Genomic DNA, 9,725 nt, shown 5'->3' with positions numbered 1-9,725 from the left:
TTTCTGCCCTTCACTCACTCTCTCTCTCTCTTTCTCTTTCTCTGATTCTCTCTTCCTCTGCCTATCCCTCTCCTACTCATTTTCTCACTTTCCTTGACTGTCACTCCCTGTCACAAATAACACTTTCCAGCTATAACTTTCTCTTATCATCATACGTTCTCTCTCTTTATCTCTACTATCCTTCATTGCCTCTCACTTTTCATCAACATGCCGTATTTTACGCCTTAGCTGATCTGCCTTCAACTTCCATCTTTTATGCATGTCGTATACTTGATATACCCTTCAGGCTGCGCCTGTGTTTGGGTATAAAAAGCACGCATACGCCGCGTGCGCCGCTCGGGCAATCAAATGAAATAAAAGTGAGTCAAATAGCTCAGGACATTGCTTTGATGCAAGCGTTGCGCATTCTGTCGCTAGATACGAAACGCACACACACACACACACACACACACACACACACACACACACACTTTTTCACTCGCACACATACAAAGTGATGTTCGCTGCGCTTTTTAAGTGCGCTGAAGCGTAACGGGCGCAACGACCGAGCAACTTAGCCGAGTTACTTTGTCTATTGACGGCTTTTCATACAACGGGAAATTTCAGTGTTGCGCAGTTTTACTTTTTGCCATTTTGTTGTTGCTGTTGTTGTTTGTGATTTTCTTATTTTTATTGCAGTTTATAAATTTATGACAAGGCGTGCCATAAATTCATTTATAGCAGCCAGCATGAGCTGGGCTACCTCCCGCCCTCCCTTAATTAAACACACGACTGCCCAGAGGATATATATATATATATATATATATACTATGTCAATGACCAATAGAGGGACTGTGCCGCACGTCAGCTTAGCAGATAACAATAAAATTGTTGCCGAGTTAACTTGGCCAGCAAAATCGTGCGGAAATTTTTAACAGCAACAAAAGTTAGTAACGCATAAAAAGACCAGAACAGACACGCATACAGGATAGTTGTCTGTAATAGTGTGCGTGCGTGTTTGCGCGCCGTTGGCTGTTGGCTTTGGGAGCTGCTACCTGTGGGACTGGTGCTACCTGTAGAATACGTAACGTAAAGTCTGCATAATTATTTCATGCGCGCTGTTTGCACTGGGATTGGGAATAAGCGAGCGCACACCCAGTGGTTGTGGAGGGGGGGAATGATGTTCAGGGCAACTACATATGCACATAAATCTAGTTACATGTGTGTGAGTGTGCCAGAGGCGCACGAAGACAAAAAGGGAACAAAGGGGCTTCGTGTTAAGTGAAAATGGGCATTTAGATTGATGCTGGGCAAGAAATAAGTAGAATAAATCAATTGATTTAGATAGGATAAGAATGAAAGATAAATAGGGCACATCAATGGGTATTTAAGCAGCTAAGCACATTATGTATTTATATATATGTACATATAAGCTATATATAGACGTTATGTGAGCAAACAGCAAGACGGGGTTTTGGAATATTCCCCCAGCTTAAACAAGTCTGGTCATCTAAACAGCAATATGTAATCCCCGTTACTACTGCTGAAAACTTTGACTACGCCTCTGGGTGAGACCTTGTGTGTGCCTTTACGAGTCGACTGAGTGTCTGAATTGATGACTCGTGCGCTGCTTTAAAGCGTACACAAAGCTCACAGCACAGCTTTAAGCCAAACTATTTGGAATGCCAAATGTTCGTGAAAAAAAATGTATTCAATGTCCAGACGCCCTCTTTGGCCAGCAGCATATCCATTTCCGACGAATGAAACTCGTATATCAGAGCTGCAAATAAAATGAACAGAAACAAGCAAATGAAAGCAAATATGCTACAAATAATTCCAGTGAATGCTAAATTCTCGTCTATTTGCATAATTTTTGCCACGTGTCGCATTTCCCCCCGTCTTTCCAATAAAAACAAGTCGCAAAGCATAAAAACAAATTTCAAATATCTTTTTTACGTTGCTAAAAACAAAAATAGTGCGCATGCTGCATAGGCCTCACATTTTATGGCCGAACCATAATTTTGCCTTTGGCCATTAAAGTTCGGTAACTTGGTAAAATCGTTCAGTCAGCCGAATATGTGAAGCTGTTGTATTCAAGCGCTGACATACGAAAATTTCACTCACTACCCCGAGAAGTTCCTGAGATCTGGCTATTTGTGACTATGATCAAGTTTTTTCTTTAAAGCTAATTTTGCTGTAGCAGATTTCAATGCCCTACATACACACATACACACACACACACACCCTTATATGGTTATTTAGATATTTATGCATAGAATTTTGTCAGGTCGTTGCCGGCAACGATAACGATAAGAATTGTTTCTTATTCATGTCCATGCGCACTGCCAGTACATCTGTTCGTTAGGCTCCTCATGCCTCGCCCTGCCTCGACTCGCCTCGCTTTGCCTTGGCTGTTGTCGTGTCCTGACGTCCATCTTTTTCATACACTGTCACTTCCGTTTCCGCATGAGCACCCGGCCTGTGTGTAGCTCTGCCAGCCGCAGACTGCTTGTCTTTTCTTGCTGCGCCACCCCCCTCCCCACACGCACCCTGCTATGAGCTGCTGATGGGCAGGCAGTGACAAGCGTGTCTCTCTCTCTCTCTCTGACTCACTCTCTCTCTCTCTCTCTCTCTCTCTCTCTCTCTCTTGTTCGCATTGCCACAAAATATGGCCTGGTATATTAGCTGTGGTGCTGTTCAATGTGTCCTTGTGACAATGAATCCTTAATCCTAGTGAGTTAATTTCATTGGCTTTACTTTTATGGCTATCACTCGTTGCGCGTGCTGATGTTGTTGTTGTTGTTGTTGTTGGGGCCTGTCGCTGTAAGTGCTGCCCAAATATTTAAACTGCCACGCCCCGCAGCCCGCAGACGCAGCCTCCGACTGTGGCTCATCCGCGAAGCAAATATGTTCCTTTTGTTTTTGTCCCCATCCGCTCGTTCGGGCTCTGCTCGCGCTTTCAACGCTTTGACAAACAAACTGTTGCCGTGAGTCATTGTTTGCTTTTATCCTTTAACTGTTGTTGCTCGCTTGCCTGTTTGCGGCAGTTGCAGTTGCATTTGGCAATTTGCTGAGTGCTGCGTTTCAGCCTTTGAGCCAAGACTCGCTTCAGACAGGCTTCAATGGAGCGCAGCGATTTGCATATCCCCCCGCCTGCTGTCAAAAGCACAGCCCGGCACACATAGAAAGCTCTATATGAATGTATATCTATGAATATATATAAAAAATGCGCATATTTATTTGTCAAATAACAAAAAATAGACAGGCTGGTATTCAACATGCTAGCTTTAATATCCTTGTAGCAGTTTTTTCTTTATGTGCTACGCTTAAGTTTTTCAGAGGAGCTCAATCCCTTAACTTCGTGCTTAGTCTAACTGAATGTCAGGCTAACTACTTGCACTGATTTACAGGGTATTTAAACTTCGATAAGCTTTGGCAATTTTTGTTCCACAAATAGGTGAGTCTAAGACTGTCACTTGTCACTGGGACTAAGCTCCTAATTGTGGTTTATGTCTGAGTCTCGGTCTGAACGGGAAATCTTTGTAAGCTGATTTATATGCGATAGTCTGGACAAGGAGCATTCGTATGCTATCTATATGCACATTTATCCTCTGGCAGGTCAAGGCTTTATTAGCTAAGGCAGCAGCAGCAGCTAACAGCTAGCAGCTGGGACCTTCAAGCTGCGCACAACGTTGTGCAGGAGATGCCACATTGAAGCGTGCTCTGCTCTGCTTTTTATTACGCAACAGCTTCCTTTTGCCACACTTGCCACACCTACACACAATCGCCTGCACCCTGCCTTCCCTCCGTCTGCATGAGCTGTGCTATTATTTATATTGTGTTAAGCACTTTAGTACATCCTAATGCGTAGTGTGTTGTTACTGCTGCTGCTGCTGCTACAAGTCAAAGGCATGCCGCAGCTACAGCCAGCGGGGCAGTGGCAGTTGCGGCAAGCAGCTAACTCGGGGGCAGTCACATGTTGCGGTTTAGTTAGCTCTTTGCCTGGCAGCAGCAGGAAATGGCAGCAAGGACAATGTGCAGCTAAAGGACATCGAAACGCAGCCAATTCCCAAACGTTGCCATCGAAAAGTCCACGTAAAAGTGCAAATTGCCACTAATAGAGTGCAAACAGCTTTAAAGCCAGGTATCGATGTGGAAAATAAGAGAAAAATGTAAAAGCTATTATATTCATGGGCAAATCGAAGCTTAGATACTCTAAGAAGTATTGGAAATTATTGAAGATCATGTATATATTTGCTTTTATATATTTACTTGAAATAGTCAAGAGTTTCGTATTTTGCATGATTCCATAGTATGAATATCTTGCAGAGAAAATAAATAAATAGTTGAAAAGCTAAAGTACTATACATATTTAATGTGCCATAGTCCGTATACCAAATATAATCTACAAGAAAGTTGCTAGTTCAAACCACAAACAATGTTCCATTTGAATAATAAAAATATTGATTTGAGTTATTGAGCGAGAAAGTTGCTGGTTCAAATCCCAGACTAAGGTAAACAGCTTGACTGACTCTTCCCAACACGCTTCAACACTTCAATGGTATTTAAATTATAATAATAAATATATTCATTTGAATAAGAAAGGTGCTGATTCAAATCTTCGACTGATATCATTTGCCTCTCCAGGAGTATTATTATTATTATATTAGCAAAAATAAAATAAATCTTTTAAAATCCCCATTTAGTAAATATGAAATTCTAAATGAACATCCGGACTTTAAACCCCTCTATAAATTTGAATCCCAATTGGAAATTAAATATCCGTCAACCTTACCTGAGCGAGTGTGCTACAAACCTATTAATAAAACTAAAAGACCTGCAATCAGGGTACAAATAACTAACTGCCTGTCAAATGGTTGCCATGAAATGGGTTATTCCGTGGCCATTGCCACGTTGATGGTTTGCTGCAGCTTGTTGTAGTTTTTGTTGTGGTTGCTGCTGCAGCCCGACCTCCAGCACAGGATCGTTTGCTGCGCTGATATATTGGCCAAGGAATTTGTATTAAAATGTCTGTAAAAGACGAGCCAAGAAAATATTTGTTTCTGGCCAAAAACTATTTGCGGGCAAGCCCCTTAAACAAAATTGTGTGGGCGGTAAAGGCTATATAAACCGCGCAGCTGCCAACGCTTTCATGTAAAAACCCACAATAAAGCAGAAGGCATTTGTAGCCAGACATGTGCGTGTGTGTGCGGGTGTGCGTGTGTGGGAGCTAGCCAAAAACAATTTGCGAGAAATTTTACAGGCGAGCGCGCGCGCCTCTAGGGTCAATTGGCAATTTCAAGTGCCGAAAAACAAAAATAAAAAGGCGAGGCGTGTGCGAAATAAATTAAATTTGCCTCGGCTAATTGTCCTCACGAAGCGCGCAGCAACAAGTAAGGACATGCGTCTAATTGGAAATGATTAAATTTGACAGCTGATGTCAAAGTGTTCCGTAGTCGGTTCATCATCTAACAGCAGGTCCAGTCAATTAGCCAGGTGCCTGTCGTAACGTAACGTTGCGTTACGTATACGCAAATGGCCGCAGGACACATCTTGAATGATGCGCGTTGCGTGGTGAGTTTTATCCGACCAGCGGCAATTCCCCTGACTAATTTCGCATGCCGTTACCTTCCCCTTCTGAAGGTTAAAGTTCAGGGGAGGCGAACCCACACGTTAGCTTTCACCTGACCCAATCGGGGTGAGCAGCTCGACTGGGCGACTCTATCCAGAGGCTGCTCGTCCGGGAGTGCGGGTTTGTTGTCATTTACTATCTGGGTCCTTAACAACTAAATAAAGCCAAACGCAAAGAGAGCAAAGCTCGCTCTTAAGTGTTACTGTTATGTTAGACAGCTTTTGCGAGCAGCCCTAACTCATCGCCGTGCTTTAAGCACAGCCTTAGTGTTATACAGAGTTTTGCGGGAGCGTAAAAAGTCTTTGAACTCAGGGTTGATTTTTTAGCTGAAAGCTTGCAACCCTTAAGCCTATACAGCTATGCCTGTAGCTTTATTGGGAATATATAAGGCCAAAGCTTTTTACAATTCACAATAGCTTTTTTAGCTTAAATAAGGGTTATGAACTCGGGATTCATAAACGAGAAACCGATAAAATCATTTTGATCCAAATTCATCATGAAAAGCTTATCGGTAGGAGTAAGATCCGTTTTCTCCTTGGTAAAGGCTTCATCAAAATTGCTAATGTCCTTACGATGTTTCTGAAAGAGCAATCAGTTGACTTACAGCTGAGTTAAAACTCCCATCTACATACAATTCTGGGCACTATGGGCGGCTCCAGTTCGGACGCTTCGGCCTTGTCCCAGTCGATGAGGCGAAAGAAAGGATGTGTTGTTACCTCCTGTTTGGCATAGCGACCCGCACCCAGGCGATTGTTAGGCTTCTTCGCGAGAAACTGCAGAGGAAAGAACACTTAGATGTTATGCCTAACGTCTGGCAACTCTTGTGCGTACGCTAGTAATAATATCCATGGCCTCCTGTGAGAAGTGCTTGGGAAAAATAGCTTTTTTCTCCTTGATGTTGCGAAAAATGGTGGTCTCATCGTCGCCCTCGAAGGGCGCCTGACCAGCCATCAGTTCGTAGAGCAGCACGCCATAGGACCACCAATCAGCTGTCGAGGAATAGGGATCATAGGTGAGAATCTAAAATGGGTGAAATAACCTTAAGTGTCTGTAAATCCAGAGGAGAACTAACCCACCTCTGGTGCCATGTAGTTGGGCGTGCCGCAGAAGGTGCGTGTGGTGTTCCGATCGCTGACGCCTTCCTTGCTAAGACCAAAGTCAACTAGCCTTACATGACCCTCGGCATCGAGAAGCACATTATCCAGCTTCAGATCGCGATAAATAATATCGTGTTCATGCAGAAAGAACAAAGCAATAGCAATTTCCACAGCATAAAAGCTGAGTAGAGAAAAATACAAATAGAGTTTGGATGGAGGATTCGCGCCTCAGCCCACTCACGTGGCCACCGACTCCTTGAAGCGTCCGTACTGCTGCATGTGATACATGAGATCCCCGCCCTTGCAATATTCCATGACAAAGAACAAACGATCCATGGTCTGGAAACAGGAGTGCATGGCCACCAGGAAAGGAGGTCTGCCCGATAGGGCCAGGATACGCTTCTCATTCATTGGCAACTCCATATCATCCGTTTGTATGATGACATCTTTGCGTAGAACCTTAACCGCATATAGCTCGTTCGTGCCGCGACGCTCTGCGAGCAGCACCTTGCCAAAGGAGCCCTTGCCAATGACCTTGACAAAAATAAAGTCGGCAGCACGTATCATGTCCCGCTTGCTCATATTATGCGGCATGTCCTTGTTGTCCATGCGGCGCTTATCATTTGGCTTGCGCTCATGCTGCAGTTGAAAGAGGTTGAGAGGGAAACGGATGAAATGGAAGAAACGGAAGAAATGGAAGAATGGAAGAAATAGCACTCACATGCTTTACTCACCTGCACTTCATCCCGCAGACGCGCCATATCATTTACGACATCAACGCAAGGTATGTTGTAGTGCTCGCCCTCAACCTGTGAGAGGAATTTATACCAGCCATCGATGGGCTCCTTTTGCAGCTCATCGAGACTAAACGAAAAGGAGCCCATGAAATCGTTGCGCGAGGTACGATCCCAATCCCAGACCTCAATCAGCAAACGCTTGTCCCTATCCTGCTGCTGCAGTTCACTGTGAATGCAAAAGGAATCTGTTGAAATTTTGTGATTCGAGTGCTTGAGCATTTCCTTACAAGGTGAATGTCTCATTAAAGACCGGATTGAGATTCTTCTGTATGGTTTTGGTCTTCTTCTTGGTGCGCCCGGAGCGATCCGGATGCATCTGCACAGCTATGTAGGGATCACTAAAGCCATTCGTATCCATGGGTATGAGATTAGCTGCCTCCTTGACTAAAGAAGGAGGAAGTGGGATTGAGTAAAGGGTTAATGGTTGAGTCGATCTACCCAGCTTCTACTCACTGTCCACTTTGAGATTATTTCCCTTGAGCTCCACATAGAGCAGCAGCTTTCCACGCACCTCCATGATGTCCGCTCCGCACATGGGCGGCACCTTCTCCTGGCATTGATGGTGCACATTCAGATTGCAGTCTGTGTGTGTGCGGTACAAGGCATTAGATGGGACTCTGAGTCTTTGCACAGCTCAAACTTACTCTCGCACTTGACGCCCTGATGGGCAACGCCATGCAGTAGCATGCCGCACTCATCGCAGAAAGTGGGCGTGGTATAAGTGGTTGAGTTCCAGCCATGCTTCACCTTCGCGCAGTCGGCATCAAAGTCTGTGTCCTTGCCCGGACACTTGAACAGCACAAATTTGCAGCATTTCTGATGTATATTGAAGCGACATTCTGTGTGGCAGTTGCAACACAAATTAGCTCGGAATGGAAGCCAAACAAGAACTAATTTTACGACCTACCCTCGCACTGAAAACCTTGCTTGCCAAAACCCCTGAAATCCGGCCACGTTTGCGGTGCATGCAACAATGTAAAGAGAGAGAGAGAGAGAGCAACAAAAAGTATCAAGTTACAGAGCGCTAATTAAATTAGGCGACGCAGCGCCTGCAACAGTATCAGGTTTGACTGCTCAAGTCGATTGTGACTGACTAGAAGACACCCTGTAGCTGCGAATTCAAGTAAGCAGTAGTCGAGCTTCGTTTTATGCATACAGTAATATAAATACTCGTGCATGCACAAAGTCAAGCTTCCCAATTGAAACTACGAGCTAGGAAAATCGATATTTGTCGATTTTAGGAAATTGGGAGCAATTTTCGTTAATTTAAAACAAACTCAAACGAGACCTTTTAACCCAAATCAAATGTCTACAGACCGACAGATAGACCTGGCTAGATACCTTCTGCTGTCCGCGTTACGCATTTGCACAATTTCATTACACCCCCTATCAGCGAATTACAGGGTATAAACCGACACAAAAACTCGCACAATCCAATGGTCGCGTCGCGAATAAATGGGACGTGGCTGTCGCCGTGGTTTCCACTCTGCTAACCCTGGCTGTGACTGCGGTTCCTTGGCCTGCGGCTAACTCACCAAATAAAGTCCTTGCAGTGGCCGCAGTAGGTGGGCTGCTTAAAGAAGCGCACCGCAAAGTTGTGTCCATTCACAATTTCCAGGCCCTTGCGCTTCATGGCGCCCCTGCGCAAGCGATTCTTCATGTAGTTCACAATGTTCGCCTCGCCGGCGATTTCCAACAGATTTAGCGGCGCTTTGCCAGCGGCTGGACCCGCCGCGGCAGCGCTTGGAGGCAGCACAGTGGCGCCGGGCGTGGCAACAGCTGCAGCAGCCATGGTTCAAAGGATTAACAGCAGGATCTAAGCAGCTTATTCCGGTTGCACAAGGCCAAAGAACTGCGCCGCTTCAAGCGCCAAAAGCAACTGATCCACATAAAATGCTCGTCAAACGCCGTTGGCCACAAGAAGCCAATAAAGTGACTTAGTTGCAGGCAATGCAGCAGTTCCAGAGCTTCCCCAGCTAAAAACAGCACATATATAATCCCTTTTTATTGGGTGTTCTTTTTAGGCCCACGCTTAAACTGAATACGAATATTCGAATATAAAATTTAAAATACAAAATATAAAATATATTATATAAATAAAATATGTTATAAAATATATAATATAATTTTCAAGAGGCCAAACCATGAACAAACGCTTCGAGAAAGTCGGATGATGACCGAGTTATGGGAGTGGGAAATTTTGACCTATGTCTATATAGG

General features: G+C 44.4%; 1 protein-coding gene across 1 annotated transcript; it reads right to left on the bottom strand.

The window, feature by feature from the left end:
- Nucleotides 1-5,925: 5,925 nt before the first annotated feature.
- On the bottom strand, nucleotides 5,926-9,387 carry inaC (inactivation no afterpotential C). Its single transcript, XM_064679936.1, has 11 exons — nucleotides 9,041-9,387; nucleotides 8,413-8,444; nucleotides 8,150-8,344; nucleotides 7,959-8,087; nucleotides 7,733-7,889; nucleotides 7,443-7,671; nucleotides 6,950-7,347; nucleotides 6,688-6,889; nucleotides 6,443-6,631; nucleotides 6,244-6,384; nucleotides 5,926-6,190 (listed from the first exon to the last, which is right to left on the bottom strand). Exons 1-11 carry the CDS (start codon nucleotides 9,295-9,297, stop codon nucleotides 6,038-6,040), a joined length of 2,082 nt encoding a protein of 693 aa, XP_064536006.1. The 5' UTR covers nucleotides 9,298-9,387; the 3' UTR covers nucleotides 5,926-6,037.
- Nucleotides 9,388-9,725: the final 338 nt, after the last annotated feature.

The sequence above is a fragment of the Drosophila montana genome, unplaced genomic scaffold (assembly GCF_035044405.1).
Source record: "Drosophila montana isolate Dmon_TW-CO22-7 unplaced genomic scaffold, ASM3504440v1 contig_2081_1, whole genome shotgun sequence".
NCBI lineage: Eukaryota > Metazoa > Arthropoda > Insecta > Diptera > Drosophilidae > Drosophila > Drosophila montana.
Note: the sequence above shows the minus strand (reverse complement) of the source record. Positions and strands in the feature narration are given on the sequence as shown.

Bases quoted from the DNA above. Each gene is read 5' to 3' on its own strand.
- inaC (XM_064679936.1), bottom strand. From the start codon at position 9,297: ATGGCTGCTGCAGCTGTTGCCACGCCCGGCGCCACTGTGCTGCCTCCA. The intron at 8,345-8,412 runs GTAGGTCGTAAA...ACTGCCACACAG, and splicing joins GCAAGGTTTTCAGTGCGAGG to AATGTCGCTTCAATATACAT. The intron at 7,890-7,958 runs GTGAGTAGAAGC...CTCCTTCTTTAG, and splicing joins AAATAATCTCAAAGTGGACA to TCAAGGAGGCAGCTAATCTC.